Here is a 21,179-nt window from a genome sequence, read left to right as displayed (position 1 = left end):
GAGAAAAACTTTATTAATATCAGTGAACAGTACTAACAGTGTTATAATAGTAATATCCTCATTTATTGACACTGATCATAATGCAACAATTTGACTGAGTTGATGGAACGTAAATGGACTATTTACCCAATCTGACTTGTTAGTGTCAAGAAGTAAAGACAACACATTCCAATAATTTGCTGTAAAAATAAATAAATGAAGCTGACATCGATGAGTAGGCGCATTCTATTTTGATTCGCCTATATTTCGCTCGTGTGTTATTTCGGCCCAATCCAAGTCCAATGCGCTTTGACATCGGTTGCGAACAAAACAAGCACAAAGTGCCAAGCGTCAGCTGCGTCTCAGCTGATCGGAAGTGTTGAGCGCAGCCTGGACGACTTGGTCAGGGCGATTGAGGCTAACTTGGCTAGCTTGCTAGAGTGGGGGGAGACATGGCCGATACCATAGCTGATACAAGGAGGCTATTCACCAAGCCTCAAAATTTGAATGATGCTTATGGACCCCCAAGTAATTTTCTAGAGATTGATGTAAGCAATCCTGAGACGATTGGTGTTGGAAGGGGACGATTTACCACGTATGAAATCAGACTGAAGGTGAGTGTACAGACTAAATGCTAGTTCATCTTAGCTAACTAGGCTAGCTACATTATGAACCAGGCAATGAACTCACCACAAATCAAGGGCAATCAGGCTACTTAAAGTTATATTGGCTGCTATTAGAGTTCCCCAAAATAGTTAGCTGTTTCTTTCTGAAGGTACTAGTTTACATCGGGTTGGTAAGTTGTCGACACTTAGCTTGTGTTTGTAGCTAGTGTTAATGCTAGCAATAGCTAAGTCAGGGTTAGCGTGCTGTATAAACAATATGGCTTCATCAAATATGGATTGAGCAATTAGTCATATTCTGAACTATTCCATTAGCCTGTTTGATCAGTTAATTGTATGTTAGGTCATACACTGTACGATAAGTACCCTAGTTAGTTAAATAAAGGAAGATGGTGTTGGACTGTAGCTAGTTGGCTAGTTCTGCTAGGTAAAGTTAGCCAAATGTCAAGGAATGCCATCAATTTGTTACACTTGTCCTGCTGTTTCATTAAGGACTGTCAGTGGGTCTTGTGCACCAGATGACTCTTCTGACAATCAAACCATTAAATACAGTTAGCATATATTGTTGTGCTTTTTCACCAGGCCCTGGTACAAATAAAATGCTCAGTAAAAAAAAATCGTTATTTAATAGTCCAGCCCAGACAACTGTCATACTGAACCGTTAAAGAAAAAGTTCCAGCCACACCCCTGTGTAAATACAAGATAAATGGTATTCGTCACACGCATCGCATGACGTGTTCTGACAAGGGGCATATTTAAACTAGGTGAAGGGGGCTTGTTTTACACATCACTAATCTAACTTTCCCCAACATTTGAGCGCCTAGTCACATTTTGCATTTACATGCAACATCATTCTTACCCGTTCACACTAACACATTGTGAAATACTAATGTCAGCAATCACAGCAAGATTTTTGGCTTCCCCCCCTGCTCAGTCACATCTTTAGTATGATCATTTGTGTATGAAGCCTATTTTCATTCTCAGACATTTAGCAGTCAGCTACTTTGGAAATGTGCGACAGGATGTGAGCCTGTGGAGCTGGATCAGCAACCATCCAACCACCCATGAGATGTATTTCCTTCCTGTGCCATAAAGGGAAGCAAGACATGGAAGTGTGTGTATTTGTTTGTATGAAGCTGTCTGACAGTCTCAGGAACCTGCTTTTACAATTCTCAGTATAGAGTAGAAGCCTAACAGAAAGTTGTCCTATGTTTGATCCATTCATGCTTACCATTCTACCTTAGTTTTCTCTTTCCTGTGGCTTTAGAAATGTTTATTTTATTGATATCATTTGGCGTTTCAGTTGAAGAACAATGCATAAAAAGATATTCACAGAACAATAAAACTTCTTAAATCTCGTGAAAGCACAATCAAGCATAGAATCAGCAAGCATAGAATCATACAAGGTCAGGCTTGAATCCCTGACCTTGTAGTTTTATTCCTCTTGATCTTACCACGTGACGACACCTAGTGCTCCGGTTCAGTATGAGAACAGACACGTGTTGTGTTGTAATCAAGTATGATTTTAGATGAGAGTTGATCCTATTGTTTAGTTTATCTGTGAAAAGCTCACAACAGCACAAAGATGTTAGATGGTTATCTCTCTCTCCCTCCCTCTTTCCTGCCTCTCCTACCTCCTTCCCTCCTTTCTCCATTCCTTCCTCGTTCCTCCCGCCCAGCTGATTGTCTTGGTTCTTTCTTGGTTGTCGTTTGTCTTAAAGGACGTCCTCCGTAGTTAGCGGCCTGGCGTGTTTAGCGCGTTTAGTGGCCCCGTGGTATTTATAGCTTCCCCATACCTAAAGAAGCTTGAGAGAAGAGAAGCCCTGTCTCCAGGCATTAGCGACAAATCTATGGCTACTGTACTTGATTAGCGTGTAATAATTAGCATATGCGTGTAATCAGTATTATTGTCCTCCGTGTAGACCCTGGTGACCCTGATTTGCATGAGAGCGCAGGAGAAGAGGAGCTTCCCTCACTTCTCAACAAACGTGGTGTCAACTTTGCTTCACTTCTCTCCTCCTTCTTTTCTTCTCCCTTTCTTTGCAAGTGTTTCACTCCTACTCTGAGGCGTTGTGTGAGCGCTGGGCCAGGCCCGGGTGTTCTCGGTCTGGGGTGCCTGGCGGAGGTGGGTGCATGTGTTTCGGTGCCCCGTCGCTTGAGATATTTTGGAACACAATTTTTGAAAACGATGCCATGAAATCTTTGTATATCGGTGTCTCCCCCTCTTCGTCCCTGCCCCCTTCAGTCCCAGATCGAGTGAGATCCCACAACGCAGCACTGAGAGACTCTTCCTAATCCTCTCATTGAGAGGGCAGAAGAATGAGTCGGGCTGGGGGGTGGAGTGAGGGGTGGGGGGAGTTTTGGACCCAATCGCCTGCACCCCCCACCCATAGGAGGGCACAAAGGCACCCCCCTCAGCTTTGCTGTAGCCCTACTGGTCTCTCTGTTCTCACCGTGGCCTGGGCTTTGTATTCTCTGGTATCTCTAGTTCATCTTGATTTTCTTCACTCCCTCTGGTCTCACTTGACTCCATCTGGGTCTCTGGTCTCGCTGCTGTCCCTGTTTTCTGTGTTGTCTCTCTGGACTCTCTCTCTCTCTCTCTCTCTCTCTCTCTCTCTATCCTTCAACATCCCCCATCTCCGGACTTTCTCTCTCACCCCTGATCTGTCTGTGTCCTTCTAGTCTCTCTCTCTGGTCTTGCGGATCTACAGTCTCTAATGTCTGTGTTGTTCCTGCGTGTGTAGCCTGGGGTCCGGCAGTCCAGTGAAGGGGGAGCTAGGCCCGGACAGTTGTCTGTGTCCGCTTCAGAAGCCCCCTGGGATTCCTCTTTGTACTGGCCTTGTCAGACTGCCTGCTTTTAAATCTCTCTGTTAATCTTCATCTCCATCCAGATCTTGCCAGATCTTTATGTCCACTTCACTTGGGAATAGGCGAGTTGCTGTGTTGTATAGTACTGTGTGGTCTTGTTAAGGCCTAGCTTGTGTGGTTTATTCCCACCATAAAAGTTTCAGGTCATATGAGGAGCTTTGTGTTTAATGAGCGTTCTGTGGTCACTGTCACATGATAGACTAGTTGTCGAACAGTCAATTGGTTATCCTGTGATCATGTGATAAACTCATTGTAAACGGTCAGGCCACCATTTGTGGTTTCATTTGGAACATGGTCTATATCCTGTCATTTGACATGCATATCATGCGACCATGATGATGTGGTATTAAGAATGTTTAGTAAAGAACGCAACAGGTTGAATATGCAAATGGAAGGGGACAACGTGAGGTGTGGTTAACTGAAGAGGCCTGTCTCCTTCCTCTGGTGTAAAACTATTTCTACTTTGTTTCTATGCAATTGAAATATGTGTTTTGTAGCCCTCTGGGCCATGTCTTTGAAAGGGTTTGGTGCCGTCCTAATGTCTCCTGAATAGCGTCCCCTCTTGTCCTCTCTCTTGCTCTCTCGCTCCCTCTCTCGCTCCCTCTCTTTCTTTCTCAGATTAGACGCCTGGGAAATTTGTTTTTGAACTTGATAAACAGAAAGGGAGAGGGGGGGTGGAGTGAGAGAGAGAGTGTGGGTAAAAAGCACAGCGGCAACATTAGACCTTGCCTCTGCTCGGCTCTGCCGTCTGCGTAAGAGCAGCAGCTCGCGTAGGTGAGTGGACTTTGGGATCCTACTCTGTTTATGGACAGCAGCATGTGAAGAAAGGCCTCTTACCGCTCGCTCTTTCTCCCTCTCGCTCTTTCGCTGCATCCCCCACCCCTCCTCTTCACTCCCGTAGCTTTCCCCTCTCTTCCTTTCTTTCTTTCCATTTGGGGGAAAAAAAGGAAAAACCTTTTGGTCATTAATAAAAATGCGAAGGGTAGGTTTGGTTGGTTGTGGGGGGGGGGGGGGGGGGGGGGGGGGGGGGGGGCTTGTCAGGCACAGTCAAGTGTAATCCAAACTCTACAGCATCCGCTCCGACAACTATTTTAATGGAAATGGGGTACATATTGTATCAGGGCTACCATATCCTACTTGAAATGACAGTATCAAAAGTGGGAGTTGATACTATGGCAACAAAGCAGCTTTCTGCCTGCCAGGCGAGTTGGAGGGGGGGGTGGGGGGGGGGCTAAGGCTGTCAGGCTTGCGGGGCCTGAGTGAGTGAGTGAGTGAAAGAAAGAAAGAGCACTCGGAGGGAGAGAAAGAGAGGGACCCTCTGCCCTTACGGTATTGTTCCGTCTTCCTCTCACCCTTTCTGGAATATGATGCGATGAGGTGGCATTGTGCTGCCATTTTTAATACTTTCATTCTGAAAGCAGAGATTGAAGGGGGGGGGGGGGGGGGTTGTGATGCTCACTAAACTTGACTTAATCCATCCTGCTAAAAGCTAATGTATAGCCAGTCTGAAACCATTCTCTCAGGAGAAGGGTGACCCGTCTCTCTCTGGCTTCTTCTCTCTCTCTCTCTCTCCTCTCTCTTTAGGCTCTCCTCACCTCCAGTCTTTAATGAGCGGGAGTGCTTTTGTCTGTTCTACCTGCTCCATCCATGTGTTTCTGGAGCAGGCCCAGACTGCTGCTGTGTTGAGGCTTTTAACAGGAGTCTACTCAGTGAGGAGCAGAGAGGGTACAAGAGAGTTTCTGTGATATTTATGAAATGGTTGACTACAGTACTCTGTCAGTACTTAGCTTGTATCTGATCTCAGTTTCCACCCTTTGTTCATATCCTTACTTTTCCTCACTCCTCTCTCTCTTTCACTCTTCAAGGTTTATTAGCAAACACTCATTTTGTTACAGCTTACAAAGCACACGTTTCACACAGTCTTTGACTATTAACTTTTTATGGATAAAATGCTCTCTAATCAGGGCTTACAGGTTTCCCTTCAGTTATTCAGAATAACACGCATTGCTGTTGTGATTTCTGCAGATTTATGTGACTAAGGGCATCCTACAGGTGTATCGTGACTAGGGATGGGCATGAGTAGGCTACTTGATTTGTAAAAAAGAAATGTATTATGGCCTAATAAATATATTTGTGCTTTAAGCACAAGGAGGAAACAGAGGGGATAGATGACAGGGAATCGCGCATCACTTAATTTGCTCAATTGCACCTCAATTGAATTCACATCTACATAAATGCATTAGGCCTAGATGGTAATACAGACCTGTAGCCTACCAAACAAACGTTTAGCAGCTTGATGGGCCAAGGCGGCTGCAAATGGAAAAGTAAACCAGCCACAGTTTTTTTTTTTTTTTTTTTTTTTTGAATACCAGCTGCCTTATTGATTTCATTGCAACATCTCAATCTTTGTGGATATGTTAGCAGATTTTTTTTCTTTCTTATTTTGGCTACTCTGTAGTGTGTGAAGTGCAGAAAGGAAGGCAAACCCTACCAGCATGTGGTGTTAATTTTGGACCCTATTCTTACAAAAAGAAAAAATATATATATATTTTATATATATATATTTTTTTTTTTGAGTAGGCCTACTCCATCATAATTCAATGCAAGTACTTGAATATTAAAAACCCGTAGTGGTGACCCATGACATTTTGTTTTATGTGGTCGGGTTGAGGTTTAACTGTAATAGAATATCAAGGGCTGGACTACCAGTATGAAATACTATCAACCAACAGACTGTAATGGTGTGTAATGGTGTACAAACTATGTTCTCTGCTGGGCTGGGCTGTAGGTTCACTCCATTAGCCCTGAAACCCTTCAGCTTTCTCTATCTCTCTTCTCTTCTTTTTAATGGTGCCTCTCTCTAGCCCCCACCCACACACACCCACACACACACACACACACACACACAGTGGGAGAGGCCGAATGTGCCTTTAATGTGAAGAAAGTAAGCTTAAAGCAGAAGAGTTTGGGGTTGGTCTCCTTGTCCCTGTCACGGTGAAACCATGGAAACCTGAGGTCCTCCACCCCACCCCCTTCAGTCAGGTGTGAGGATAACACAGGGGAAAGAAACCAGATCTTTGACTTGTGGCGCTCCCAAACACCATTTCCTATCGTGTGTTTCAGAAAGAAAGGCTGCTAACTATTCACTTTTGAACCCCCCCCCCTCCCCTCCTCCCAGCCTGCTCTCTCCCTCACTCCCTCCACCCACCTGTTAATCATGCCAATCTCTTAATCACAGGGTGCAGAAGGGAGGCAGGGCGGGAGGTGCAGGTGACTTTCCTAGCTCCATATTCTCACACTTTGGCTCCTTTGTAATGTAGGTGTGTGGGTATGTGTGTTAGGTGCAAGGTTGTGAATGTGTGCATCGGGCACTGACACCCATGCGTGTTCATTGTTAATTCATTGTGTTTCTAAGATCACTCTGTTCTTCAACTGATGGGATTAGCGTCGCAGCGGTGGCAGATTACCTGTAACCATGATCTGTTGTCGTGGGGATTAACTTCTCAGCATTCCGGAGTGTTCTGGGAGACCTGCGGCGAGGAGAGAGAGCAGAAGCTAGGAACGTTGACCTGTGAAAACTCCCATAATCCTCTTGTTCTGGGTGGTGGGGGGGGGGGGGTTGACAACTTCACCTGCTGAGGGGCTGGAAGTGGAAAACAATGAGAGATGGAGGGAGTGAGTAGCAGAGAGAGAGAGAGAGAGAGAGACAGACACAGAGAGACAGACACAGAGAGACAGACACAGAGAGACAGACACAGAGAGACAGACACAGAGAGACAGACACAGAGAGACAGACAGACAGAGACAGACAGACAGACAGACAGACAGACAGACAGACAGACAGACAGACAGACAGACAGACAGACAGACAGACAGACAGACAGACAGACAGACAGACAGACAGACAGACAGACAGAGACAGACAGACAGAGAGAGACAGACAGACAGAGAGAGACAGAGAGAGACAGAGAGAGACAGAGAGAGACAGAGAGACAGGTTGATTCAGAACAGCTAACTGATCATTCCAGTTTCAGAGTTGTATTTTACATCTTGCTTTCAGCATGGCCTGACTTTATCATTATTAATTTCCAGTCAGAAAATAAAACCTATCTTGATGCTTATAGATGCTCTTTGTCATTATCAAATCCTGTCAGTAGATTTTTTTTCTCTCTCTCTGCCTCTTTCTCTGTCTGTCTCTCTTTCGTTCTGCCCCTCTCTCTGCTCATTATTGTAGAGGGGGGAACAAAAAAATCCATAATTTTGAAGAGGGGATGAAGGGGGATAGAGGAGAGAAAGGCCTCTGTTTCCTAGTGAAAAGACTCAGAGGAGATCTCAAGGGCAAAACACCGACTTATTATAGGAGAGAGGGGGGATATGAAAAGGAGAGGGAGGCAATGAGAATGGAAAGGCCATGTCTGAATTTCCCTCTGCTGTTACTTCTGTTCTGACCAGACTGACCCCTCCCTGCCCTCCCATCCTTCTTTTTCTTCTCCTGCTTTCTCTTAGTACTCAAGCCGCACCCCCTCCCCCCTTCCTTGTCCCTCGATTTTATTCAGCCATTTACTTAGCTCGTCACTTACCTTTTCCCTCATCCTCACACACACACACACATTAACTCACACCAATACACACACTGTCACACACAGGCATATACACACACACACACCCGTCCGCTCAGTCCAATCGATCATGTTTCCTGCGGCTCACGATGCCTGAATGCCAGCCTTCCTCACCAAATATCTCCGCTCTCATGCGTACTCTCTCTCTATCTCTCTCTCTCCCTCTCTGTGTGTGTGTGAGTTCTGACCTTCTGCGATTGTATTCCTTCCATGCTAAATGTTCCGTCTGTCTGTGCATTGTCCTGGACAAGCTGAGCAGTGCTGGCCCATCTGAAGAGCTTTGGCATTGTGCTGCCAGTTTGCTGCATGCTTCACTGTTTTGTTCAAGGGCCAACATTTCTTCCAATTTTTCCGCCGCAAATAAGAAAAAGCCCTCTCAAGTAGCTCTAAACACTAACTTAGATTTACATACTCATGGACACACAGTGCTCATTCACATTTTGGTATTCAAAATACAGACCCTCTTTCTTGCTCTCACACAGGCACTCTCTCTCTCTCTCTTTCTCTCTCTCTCTCTCTCTCTCTCTCTCTTACACACACACACACACACACACACATCAGACCTTGATGAGCCACTTAAGTGGAAACTTTTTTCCCCCCCATTTCATTTTCCAATTTGATTTGTACGGCTCTTCATAAAGTCAGAGTGGGCTACCACAAGGCTAGTAACTAACATCAAACTGAGCAATCCTGGGTCGGTTCAATACTCATACCACAGCCATTACGCCCCAGCATTTCACTCATTCTCTAATGGCCGACCAGACCCTGAGTCCTGGGGGAGAGGTGCAGTGTCTCTGAGACTCATCACAGTGACGGTGTAGCCCATGTTGGTGCTGCTTTCTGAAGCATGACCAGCACATGTTCAGACATCAAAATAGGTGTGTATGTGTTTGATCCCGTCTTCAGCAGTCTAACAGAGTATCTTTTCCCCAGACCAACCTCCCTATCTTCAAGCTGAAGGAGTCCCGTGTGCGTCGGCGCTACAGCGACTTTGAGTGGCTCAGAGGGGAACTTGAGAGAGAGAGCAAGGTGAGATGAGCTGGAGGCAGACACACACACACTGATTAAGCTGTCTCTCTGTCTGTCTGTCTCTCTGTCTGTCTCTCTGTCTGTCTGTCTGCCACTGAGCCCAAACAGACACAAATCAAACTGTAAACGGCTCATTAGAGTTGACAACTTTTCCCCAGAAAGTTAGTGTAAGTCAACATTAACCGAGCCCATCTGCACAGTGTGTATGCGTGCACAGACACACACACATACACACACAAGATCTAAAACTGTAGCATGATAAGCCTTACGTCTACTGGTAATAACTGCTTCAACCTCAACGACTCCTGAAAAGCAGCCCCAGTACTTGGGCTGTGTTATGACTGCTAGCACACAGGGTGTGTGTTGTATTGGACAGAGTGCTGGTATCTGAGTAATTGGTGTTTTTTTGTGTTTGCCGGTTGCTATGTTTGTTGATTAGGTATCGAGCGCATGTTACAGTGTTGATCTAGAGAGCAGATTCTGGTTGATTGGTGCTTATGCAAACCTGGTTATAGGTTTGGTACATTTAATAGGGAGTCATTTTTGCAATTGTATATAAATTGTTATACATGTTCTTGTGTGCGTGTTCCACAGGTGGTGGTCCCCCCTCTCCCAGGGAAAGCTCTTTTCCGGCAACTTCCGTTTCGAGGGGATGATGGGATATTTGATGACTCTTTCATCGAGGAGCGGAGACAGGGACTGGAGCAGTTCCTTAACAAGTAGGTCCACATCCGTGTGTCCTTTTTAGGCAGTATTGATTGGTTTAGTTATGGATCTCTCTCTTTCGCAACACTTTGTCAGCATTGTTCAACATCCAAATACAATTACTAAAATAATCCCTTCCTTAGCCCATCTTTCACACATACACATGTTCCTCCTTAGCTGTCTTATAATTGCCTTGTAAACGAGAACAACAGAGGCGGCAAATTCCCCCCCCCCCCCCCCCGATCTCCACCACCTCAATACTTTTTTCTTTTCACTTTTTTTGTTGAGAAGTGTAATTTATGATAATTGCATCTGAAATTACAGCACAGCGCCTCCTTAAAGGGACGGTGTATGTGTACCTCTGCTTATTTTTGATCCTGCGTGTCTTCAACCCCACGCCAGAACAATAAAAGTTAGTGGGGTTGTAATTAGTTGCTTTGATTGCACACTTGGCTATTATCTCTGTTTCATGTGCAAATACATCTAGTTTGTACGTGTTTGAATATTAAATATGTATAAGATGGGGGTGAGAAAAAGTGTCCATAAATTGGTTTGAATTGAGAATGTTGCAGTAATTTTTTTTTTTGTGTGTGTGCGTGTGTTTCTTCTCTGGAATTAAACACAGATCTTGATCATGTCTTTGTTCAGACTTAATATCTGTAGAGCTGCTTAGCAGCGCTGCTTAATCTGTGATTGAGAGCATTGTTCCCTCTGACTCTGCCTGCTGGTGAACATGAGCACCACTGGAGACACAGATGACAGATCAGCTCAACTCTGAAGGAGATGGACATGTACTTTATCAGCTGAAATTAAGACTCAAGATAAAGTCAAGAAGGGTGAGGGAGAGTTGGAGAGAACCCCCCCCCCCCCCCCCCCCCAGCGTTAATTGGCTGGTTGTGGGCAGGGCTGAGGGTGAGGAATGTCTTTAGTATGATGAAGCATGACCCAGGAAATTCCTCTGTAATCTAGTAATGGATGGAGATGGATCTCGATTGGATGCTGGGAAATGAGTTGGCCTGCTTGTTTGGGCGTGGCCTGGTTGTGTGACCCAGCTGGTCCTGGTCTCGACCTGCGGGGTCTGGGTGACAAGGTCCTGCTTCTTCTGGGTCTTGGTCTTTTAATTCCTGATGTGGGTGGGTTTGTAATTTGGCAGATTAAAAAAAGAATAAAATGAAAATGATGTTGGTAATTAACAGATGACCCCCAGGGTTAGTATGTTTGTGTCCCTTTGAGGTATTTCTCATTTGCGTAGGCAGAGTTGAGCTGCAGTGCAGGGATGCACTGTAATCATGACTGGTAGCACTGGGGAGGGACATCATTTCTCTGATCCCAAAGTGACCCCCCCCCCTCCTCCTCCCCAGCCCACACTTCTCTGTCCTAACTCTCTTTCCTACGTTTCCCTCAGCATATCTTGATGATGTGTCCTCCAAGTGACCTGATTGGTTTTTAGAAGGTTCTAAGAGCGGAGTGGTCCTAATCAGTCTCCCCATCTTCTGCAGCATATGTCTCACAGAGATTTAAGACAGAACATTTGAAAATGTCCTGCAAATTCCTCTCTCTTTACTCCGTCTCTCTCGCTCACTCTCTCTTTCTCTCATAATCCTATATTAGTTGAGAAGTATATCTCAACTAATATAGTATTGATATTCCATTTGTACTGACGAAGGTCGAGCATGGTGTGCAGTCTGTTTAGCAAGAGAGGCATCATGACCTTACAATTGGGGACTTTTTTTTGGTGTGTGACTATCCATATGTAAGCAGAATTTTGCTTAACTGTGTAACCTCCTTGCAGTATATATGTTGCCCTGTGTGTCTCTGTGTGTCTGTCTGTGTTGCTTTCTTTGCATCTGTTGCTTTCTGTGTGTCTGATACTGTTCCTGACTGTGTCTGATGCTGTCTGTGATTTGCTGACTGTATCTGATGCTGTCTGTGATTTGCTGATTGTATCTGATGCGGTCTGTGATTTGCTGACTGTATCTGATTCTGTCTGTGATTTGCTGACTGTATCTGATGCTGTCTGTGATTTGCTGACTGTATCTGATGCGGTCTGTGATTTGCTGACTGTATCTGATGCGGTCTGTGATTTGCTGACTGTATCTGATGCTGTCTGTGATTTGCTGACTGTATCTGATGCTGTGTGTGATTTGCTGACTGTATCTGATGCTCTCTGTGATCTGCTGATTGTATCTGATGCTGTGTGTGATTTGCTGACTGTATCTGATGCTGTGTGTGATTTGCTGACTGTATCTGATGCTCTCTGTGATTTGCTGATTGTATCTGATGCTGTGTGTGTTTTGACTTCCTGTGTGTCGGGTGCCCCTGCCCTGCCCTGTACTGAACCTGTCCTCTGTGGTGTGTTTCAGAGTGGCCGGTCACCCCCTAGCTCAAAATGAGCGCTGCCTGCACATGTTTCTACAGGATGAGTCTGTGGACAAGACCTACACCCCTTCCAAAATACGGCAAGCCTAAGAGCATGGTCCAGCCCAGCCCAATACCCAAAGCCCTCTCAATCGCTAACGGAGTCCTACTTAGTCCACAAACACTTGTATGATCTTCACTCTTTGTTTTGCAGTCACACGCTGTCTTTTAGTCTTGTTTGATTTGTTATCTCGTCTTTGGCTTGTTTTCAACTCTCTATTGGAGATCCTACTAAGAATGGTCTACTCTTTATAACAGTGGTTGAATATAATTTGTATAATCGTCTTTCTATTTTATTTGTCTGGAGATGCCACTAACTTGGGTATTTTATGTTACCTGTATTTATCAGTATGGTATGTCCTGGATATATAGTCATTTTTAAAAAGAAACGCAGAATGTCCACTATTCCATGTGCACAAGCCTCATGCTTGATAGTTGTCTCCTCACCGTTGTACAATTGGAATGTCCGCACCATAACTGTGACTTTTTAGACGGTCCCTGCCTCTGAAAATCACACTTGTAGATGGTCCCTTCCACAGTGAACAGAAGCATGTGTGTGTACACCAGCCAACAGTTCTTCTGTAAATGATTTTCTAATGAGCAAAAACAGATGCACAGAGGGAACCTGAAGCATTTCTACTGGCCATGTGCGTTTCGAGATTTGTATACTGCTGTGCCATTTTGTTTATTTTGAAAATTTTCCAATAAAACAGGTGAAACGCACTCATATGCACAAGGTGATTGTGTTGGGTTGTGATTCTTGTTTCAATATTCTAAGTATTCTATATAAGTATTTACATTTAGTCATTTAGCAGACGCTCTTATCCAGAGCGACCTACAGTAAGTACAGGGACATTCCCCCCGAGGCTAGTAGGGTGAAGTGCCTTGCCCAAGGACACAATGTAATTTGCCTCGGTGGCGAATCGATCTGGCGACCTTCCCTAGCCCGATTCCCTCACCGTTCAGCCAGGAGCTGGCAGGCATGTGAAGTAGAATTAACACCCAGTTAGTACTTGACCCCATCCTCTGGGTGCAGGCTTGAGGTTCAGTTTACAGGCTGGGTACATAGGTACTTAGGGCAGCAGTCTCTGGGCACAGAGTAAGGCGCACAGGCTGGTTAGGGGCAATGGTTACAGACTCTGGGTCCAAGTTTAAGACGGGCTACAGAGTCTGTATAAGGGCAGTGTTTACAGACCAGGTACAGGGTTAGTTATTACAGTTATTGCAGGTGGTTTTGTTGCTACAGTCTCTGGGAAAAGTTAATAGTATTGTACTGTGGGCAACTGAATTCATCAAAACGACGATGGTCTTTCATTTGTGTGGCACTGTCCCTTGGACTGTTGCTTTTTCACGCAGGGAAATTCTCATAGAAATCTAAACAGGAATTAAAGTAGCACCCTTGATTTGGAAATGTTCTTTCGCCATGAAGAGACTACTTGACATTCTGTTATTGCAAACTTCTACCAAGGAGTGTTGTAGAAAATGTTACTGTCAAGGTTCAACCAATTGCACCTCCTCAATTTTCAGTATGAAGAGCACATTTTACTCATTTAGACTTTTAAACATGTAGGGATATTGACTTTTACCATAACTGAACACCAGCAATAAAAAATAAGTGATGTTTTGCTTGTGTATGACAGAAGACAGAATGCACAAATAGTTATTTTTGTTTTATTCTATTATATTTCAGTACACCTCTCACAAGTTAAAACTCCCACTCTGTACAACAGAAAAAAATATTTACAGCAAGCAAAAAATCCAAGTGCTGAACATTTGTTTTCCAATGTTAGTGTGAAAAATCACAAAGGCTAAAGTTTTTAATGCTGCGCCTCACACCAACACAACAACACACACACGATGACCACAGAACACCTGAACGCTCAAATTAAACTTGTATCAAGAGTCCAACAGACAATTTGAGGCGGCTTTATTTAAGTCCATGAGTGAGCTGTTGCAGGTCAGGTCAGCGGGGCTCGTGGGGAATAGTTAAGAGCTCCCAACCTGAGCTAAATTCTCCCCCTATCCATTGCGTGCGCCTTGTCGCGCAGTTCTGACGCGCCACCGTGTTTGGTTTCTGCCCTGGGTCAAGGGACAGATAGTGTGGACAAATCCTGTTGCCGTAGACCCGGCGTCGTCTTTTTGGTTTCTTCCAGTCGCTCGGATTGAACATTGCAATAAAGGATTGAAAATGCATTGGTTGTGAAGCTCATTGGTCTTGCACACACTCAAAAACATGAGGAAAGATTCAAAGTCCTTTTGTTATAAGCAGGTTTTCATCCCCGAGTGATTCTTTACAACTATATAGATTTAGTAGGCCTATGTATGTAAACCAAAGCTGGCAGTGCCTTCTGAATATTTTCAATATGCTACATCCAATTCTATAAGAGAATTTGCAACCTTGGCTTTAAGGTAACGGTTATTCTCTAGCCTACTTGGTGAAATCAAGCTGTTTTACAATCGTGTCAACATGCTGTAATAATGCTGAACTGTATCAAAATAAACAAAGATACCGTGAGATTTTGCGTCCTTCAGAAATCGAATTCTACAACCTCAGTGCTCCTTTCTATGTCTCTGTCTGTGTGCACAGTCGTGGACACTCCTCTCCAAATGTGTGACTCTGATTCTTCCAAAATTCATATGTCACTTGATTTGTACATGTCGGAGAGCAGCCTTGTTATGGGGACGTTTCCGATGGTCTTTTTGAAGAAGACCTCCTCGATGGTGGACGGACTGACAGACCTGAGGGCGGGCAACAGCAGTAACAGCTTCCCAAAGCGACAGGGCTGAGTTGGATATCTGAAATAAATCATATTTTATTGCGTGAGATTCTGTCCAGTTATTTTCTGAGATTGGAGGCTATTGTTTTACGTTTCTTCAAACGGTGGCCTACAAGTACCTATTTTCTTCAATCAATAGTTAAGGAGGCACTTGTGTTTTTAGACCAGTCTAGTACACACACACACACACATTGAGCAGGTGTATGCTAAAACTGTTCATTTTGGCAACAAACCATTCTTTACCTGAGTCTACTTTGATATATGGAATAAACATTTGCATTGTTTGTAACAATGCATGTAGGTTCCTGTTTGACCTACCTAGTGTGTATGTAACTGTTGAGAGTGAGCTGGGCCTCATCTTGTAAAGCGGCGATGGCACTGGCATTGCGGAAACTTCTCAACTCAGCGCCACTGTGTGTTGGTACTGCATATGGACAAAGAGAAAAATACAATGATTACGTTTTTCTTACCTTCTCTTTTTTGTTTGGCGTTCTTAGCGTTAAATCAATCCTTGTTTTGATGTAGTGCTGTATCCTAATTACTGCATTTACCATGACTAGACTGAACCACCTCCTCAACTTACCGGCTTTGAATGTCACGATGCACTTCAGACAGGCGAATTCGGTGGCGTCTAGACGCATCTGCCTGAAACGGGTAACGACCTCTTGCAGTGCCTGTATTTCTGTGACGATCTTATTCAATCGTTGGGACTCTGTATTGTCTGTGTTCATGCCTTGAGAGGGAATTAAACATGTTTTAGTAAATATTTAATTGCGTTATAAAATAAATCACGTGTTAACTTAGGCCTATAGGCTACTATGCAAATTGATCAATTTTAGTGCCACACTGTCATAGCCTATTGCCTTTTTCGTAGGAGGGGTATTTTATAAAAATGTGCCTATTATAACGTCAGATTATTATAAAACTTTTTTTTTTTTTTTTTTTACAGTTAACAGTATCTTAATCATGCTCTGACGGCCCGTGCGTATTACTTTTACGTACCGGAAACAGCAAGAAGAGTGTTGGAGTCTACCGGGATGGCCCATTGCGCGATGCCCAGAACAAACAGCTCTCTCCAGGCGTCCTCAAGGAGGATCAGCTGGAAAAGGGGACACTAAACCTCAGTTTCCCAAATGACCACAACTGAGCACACATTAGACATTAGACCTGCTGACCATGCAGAGTAATGGTTAATTTCGTTAGTACGCAATCATACCTGGTCAGGTAGCGGAAGAGTGGAGAAGGCGGGAACACTTTTTGCCCACTTGATGCTCATGAACAGCAGGCGCGCGGCAGACTCGCACACGGACTCGGTGGCGACCTCGTACAAGTACATTGGCGTGCCGCTGACCTCATGAGGGTACTGTAATGGAAATATGTTACAAAACAGTCAGAGTTTGTTTTTGTACAATTTTGTACATTTAATGTAAAAGGTAAAAAGTGACAACATTAGATCTGTGAATATAAGATTTAACAGGTAAAAAAGACACGCATAAACATATGCTGACAAACGTGTTAATATTATATATTCGTGCTGTGAGCTGGATTTTGGGTGAAAATGTGAAGGACAGATTTGTGTGCCTCGAAGCTATTGAATCTGGACCAGAATGTCTACTTCCAAACCTCTTACAACAGAACAAGAGCGAGAGTGAAAAAAACATGGCTTGGGCATAGGACCGAATGGCCGAAAGGGACCTTTTACCTTGGGCGTGGGTTGTGCAAGGCCCACGATGGTCTGTCTCTCCGGGGTGCTGGCTACCGTGCTCATCTCCAAATTGTGTGGCTCCAGTTGCGTGACCGTGGTGAAGAACGGTGGCCCCGGTAGAGACGAACCCGGAAAATGGGTCGATGAACCATTCACCTCTTTGTGCCCCCGGAAATATAGGGCGACCTGCTTGCGTATGGTAGATGTCCTTGGACCCCTCTCGTGCTGCACGGCTGTGTAATCAGGGGGCAAAGACGAGACTCTTTAGCAACCTACTCGTCTGTGAACGCCTTATTTACTAAAAAGTGTGTTTTGTGGGGGCTGAGTGGTGAATAGGTTTGCCTCTCATGAGAACGTTATGAATACATGATAATTTAATTAAGCCCATTTACCGTCTTTATTCATGTTCACTTCCAGACACTTTTTCAAGCGGCACGCTCGGCATTGGTTTCTGTGCGTTTTGTCCACGGGGCATCCCCCCTTTGATGGAAACGTGAGAGAGAGAGAGAGAGAGAGAGAGAGAGAGAGAGAGAGAGAGAGAGAGAGAGAGAGAGAGAGAGAGAGAGAGAGAGAGAGAGAGAGAGAGAGAGAGAGAGAGAGAGAGAGAGAGAGAGAGAGAGAGAGAGAGAGAGAGAGAGAGAGAGAGAGAGAGAGAGAGAGAGAGAGAGAGAGAGAGAGAGAGAGAGAGAGAGAGAGAGAGAGAGAGAGAGAGAGAGAGAGAGAGAGAGAGAGAGAGAGAGAGAGAGAGAGAGAGAGAGATCAGTTTAGGTGAATTGCTCTCTCACAGTGAACGTGAAAGGGTTCTCAAACATTTTCTTCACATGATGCCAATCCACAGGTGAAGGATCGTGTTATTATCATAGTCATTGACTTGATCCCCTGCGGCTTCAACAGCAGTCCCATCCCTTCATGTGGATAAGTAGGCTCTATCTCTCCCGCCCACTGCTGGCTAAATCCTCGCGTTAGTGTCATTACATTAGATTGGATTACACCTAATACATTAAAGCGGGACTGTGTTTAGCCCCCAGTTAATGGGCCTTGGGGTGTTGAGATTAGGCCCCTAGACCCTCGCAGTGAAGGAGACTTAACACCCTTAAAAGCGTGCGTAAAATCACATGAAATCACAAAAAAACGGTAGATGTAGATAGGGGGCATCACCTGGGTGTACTGGGAATTACATAAGTAAGTTATTAAAGGCTAAATTCCCAATTGTTTCATTAAAATAATTACAAACAAGTCTTACCTGTGAGCCTGATTTACAGACGTAGGTTCTGTTTCTTCGAATGCTCCTCTTGAAGAACCCTGAGCAACCGTCACAGGCGTACACGCCGTAGTGCTTACCCGAGCTACGGTCGCCGCACACTTTACAAGGGATATCCAATATCCGACCTGAGAAAAAATACATGTTAGGACCTATTTATTACTTTTGCTTTGTGGGCATCCGTAATAGCCCGTTCCTAAAACAGCAACACGAATAACAAAGTTTGAAACTTTAAAAGAGTGTGGCCAAAAGGGTCAAACTTTCTGGCTTGTGTCCCCCAACATCATGCAGCCCCTCTCGCCACTATAACATCAGGGGAAAACAACACACACACACACACACGCACACACAGCCAAAGAGAGAGAGAGAGAGAGAGCAACATGACAATAGACAGTTTCCGCGCCTTAATTTACAGTCCAGCCATGGGAATGTAGCGCGCGTATTTCTGGTGAGTCCGGTGGGAAGCGTCATATCTGGGTTCTCTAAGACAATGTCCGTGGAAACACAATGGAGACATTAGGGAAAGTGTTAACTTAATGATTTTCCCTATTGAACTTCGTCTGACTGCCCCGATCTCGACAAGCTGCCAACTCCCCTTCATAATGGGACTCGACAGCTGCTTTATCCTGCTAGTCTATAGGCCTGCGGATTAGGGAGTGACACGGCACCGAGAATAATACACACCAACTCGTTTCACGAACTCAAATGAAGTGTATGTTAATCGACCCGGAGTAGATGAAAAAATGTGATTTTTGTAAAGATTCTGTATTCAAATCTATTTAAAAGAAGTATATTTGTATGTATATGAGGGAGTCTTTTTCATGGAGGGGAAAGCCGTCTATGTAATTACACTGACGTTTTGCCACCTGCTCATTGCTGCACCAGTGACCCGTCAAAAAGGGTAGCATGGGAATTCGTATTCTGCCCGCCTGATAACAACAGGGAAGCAAAAACAATCGACTTCGGCGAAGATTTGGGACTTCTACCCCAAATATGCATAGCGGAATGAAATTGAAATGGCATATTACAATTTTGTTAACATAAAAATATTGATTTTTTTTCTCCACAATGTCAAATATAGCAAAGGAAAAGATTTTTTGAAAAAAAACAACAACTTAAACCTAAAATTAGTTAGGCACACATTATATTTCGTTGTTGAAAACAAATATTCGATGTAAAGAAATGTGTTTTAGAAATGCTTTGCAATTGTTATCTTGCAAGAAATACACTCTTTGTAGTTATTTTGTCGTCATGTCGAAAACATGCAATATCGGCCTACAAGTTGTTTACACTGCAACAGGCCATAGTGTGTCCTGAGGTTTGAGGCCTATATACAGGCCGCACACGAGCACATCAAGATTATCTAAACATCGCCTAATTTATTAATAAAGCATATATTACGGTAAAATATATAGGCTATATAACGTTGTTTCGAAGGAATAAAACTGCCCACGAGTTTGTTGTGCAACGAGAAAACGTCTTTAACTTCTCGCCATGGGGGACCTATTCGTCGCCATTGTGTTCCGTAATTGCTTAAAGATATATGGCATATTCCATTAACGTAATTACCATCAAACCGAAAACCTGCTGAAAGACCTGACTGAGTTTTACTGACTAAGGGAAAAGGTTTTTTTATTTAGTTTTTTTTGTGACCACCCACAATGTGTGAATGAACTTGAAGCAGCAACATTTAAATAAAGACTGCGTGTGTTGAAACTTTAGACCAAAACGCTATGAAACTACAAGGTTGTTGAAGACGTTTATAGTGAACGGTCCTGTAGCCTACTTTTAACGTTGCAAACAGCTAATAAATCTTTCAGTAGGCTATATATAGTCTCAAACATATGTGTAATGTAAATCCATTTGCAAAATATGATTTCAAATAATATCTTTATCAGATAAAGATCTGCAAAATAGGCGTCTTATTCATATTTCAATGTATTTGGGCCTTGTTACCAAGTTGTGTGAAGTGTGTTTTTTTCTGGTGAGAAAATGACTTTTTGCTCTTCACATTAAACATTCATAATTCCAAACTCGCTGAATTCACCAGGTTATCAAATTTCACCAAGTGACAGCAGCCCATTATGGGTTACTTTACAACTGATCACAACACACCCGCACACACACACATTTGTGCCATGTGTTAATGCATTATTTTAAACACTTAAAATAGCTATTTTGAACCCACAGACACATAGTCTGATTAGAAGCATTGCATTTATCTCTGCATTTTGTAGTTTTACTAGCCAATAGATGGCTTTGTTAACAGGAATTAAAGAATATTCAAACCTACACGTTAAGATCTATAGGCCTATGTCTAAGGCAATAAATAGCCTAGCCCATGAAAAATACACCAGCAAAGAAATGCAGTTAGCCTAATATAATAGCCTACATTAAGTGACGGTATTATACAATGAGAACAATTACTTATTTATTGTAGTTCTATATCATATTATTTATAAGTGCACGAATATTCTGAACGCTTATTTACAACTAAACAAGAACTGGTCGTAAATGTAACATTTAGTTACATACAGACAGAGATACGCATCCAACCACCTAGCGCATCGGACCGTAGCCCAACATATTTCTTTAACGTCGGATGTCAACATAGCTGTCTAATTTGAATATTTTCAATATGATAGGGCTATCATTGGATTATTAAAGTTATTATTATCTATAAGTCTTCCAGCGTAAAGACAAAATAACGCACTTACTTGATTTAACATTGAGAATATCTAAACAGCCACTTGTTGAACCAGCGGGTTTGCTCATCGTGGATACTTTCTTTTCAGGAATACTTTCAGTACTTCTGACGAGTCAAAATCCACGGTTACTGGCTCTGTGTATATTTGTGATCAAGGCTGTTTAATAATAACATCTGTGTTCAGTATCCTCTGGAACCAGTTTATTTCAATGTTGTCCGGTTCCTCAACTTTTTTGCAAATTCTCCACGATTCGCACAAATCCAGGTGTCAAGTTGTAGGGTCGGTTCCGTCAAGTTTTAGTAGAGTCAGTCCAAGTGTTGGACTGGATGAGGGAAACGATGTAGCCGGGAGCCAGAACAGTTTCAAGGGGAGAAGGAGATCGGGTCCTTCTTTTCTCGGAGCGCAACTGGCGCACAAAGTCAGAATTAAAAAAAGAAACAGACAGCAAAGTAGACGGAGCGGGTATACACAACTGATCCAAGATAAC

At 43.7% G+C, this 21,179-nt stretch overlaps 2 protein-coding genes across 3 annotated transcripts; one reads left to right on the top strand and one right to left on the bottom strand.

Annotated features, from left to right (window-relative positions):
- Positions 1-306: 306 nt before the first annotated feature.
- Positions 307-12,979, top strand: snx3 (sorting nexin 3). Its single transcript, XM_084700754.1, has 4 exons — positions 307-593; positions 9,023-9,118; positions 9,713-9,837; positions 12,187-12,979. The coding sequence occupies exons 1-4, from the start codon at positions 432-434 to the stop codon at positions 12,290-12,292; spliced, it is 489 nt and encodes a 162-aa protein (XP_084556880.1). The 5' UTR covers positions 307-431; the 3' UTR covers positions 12,293-12,979.
- Positions 12,980-14,779: 1,800 nt separating this feature from the next.
- Positions 14,780-20,759, bottom strand: nr2e1 (nuclear receptor subfamily 2, group E, member 1). 2 transcript variants are annotated; one of them, XM_084700140.1, is made up of 9 exons: positions 20,702-20,759; positions 17,967-18,112; positions 17,116-17,203; positions 16,721-16,956; positions 16,235-16,381; positions 16,021-16,117; positions 15,602-15,751; positions 15,337-15,442; positions 14,780-15,037 (listed from the first exon to the last, which is right to left on the bottom strand). In XM_084700140.1, the coding sequence occupies exons 1-9, from the start codon at positions 20,757-20,759 to the stop codon at positions 14,875-14,877; spliced, it is 1,191 nt and encodes a 396-aa protein (XP_084556266.1). In that variant the 3' UTR covers positions 14,780-14,874. The 2 variants fall into 2 exon arrangements, with proteins under 2 accessions (XP_084556266.1, XP_084556267.1); XM_084700141.1 differs by having other exon boundaries at positions 20,735-20,759.
- Positions 20,760-21,179: the final 420 nt, after the last annotated feature.

This window comes from Hypomesus nipponensis, chromosome 6, assembly GCF_054491055.1.
Source record: "Hypomesus nipponensis isolate SF chromosome 6, ASM5449105v1, whole genome shotgun sequence".
Taxonomy (NCBI): domain Eukaryota; kingdom Metazoa; phylum Chordata; class Actinopteri; order Osmeriformes; family Osmeridae; genus Hypomesus; species Hypomesus nipponensis.
Note: the sequence above shows the minus strand (reverse complement) of the source record. Positions and strands in the feature narration are given on the sequence as shown.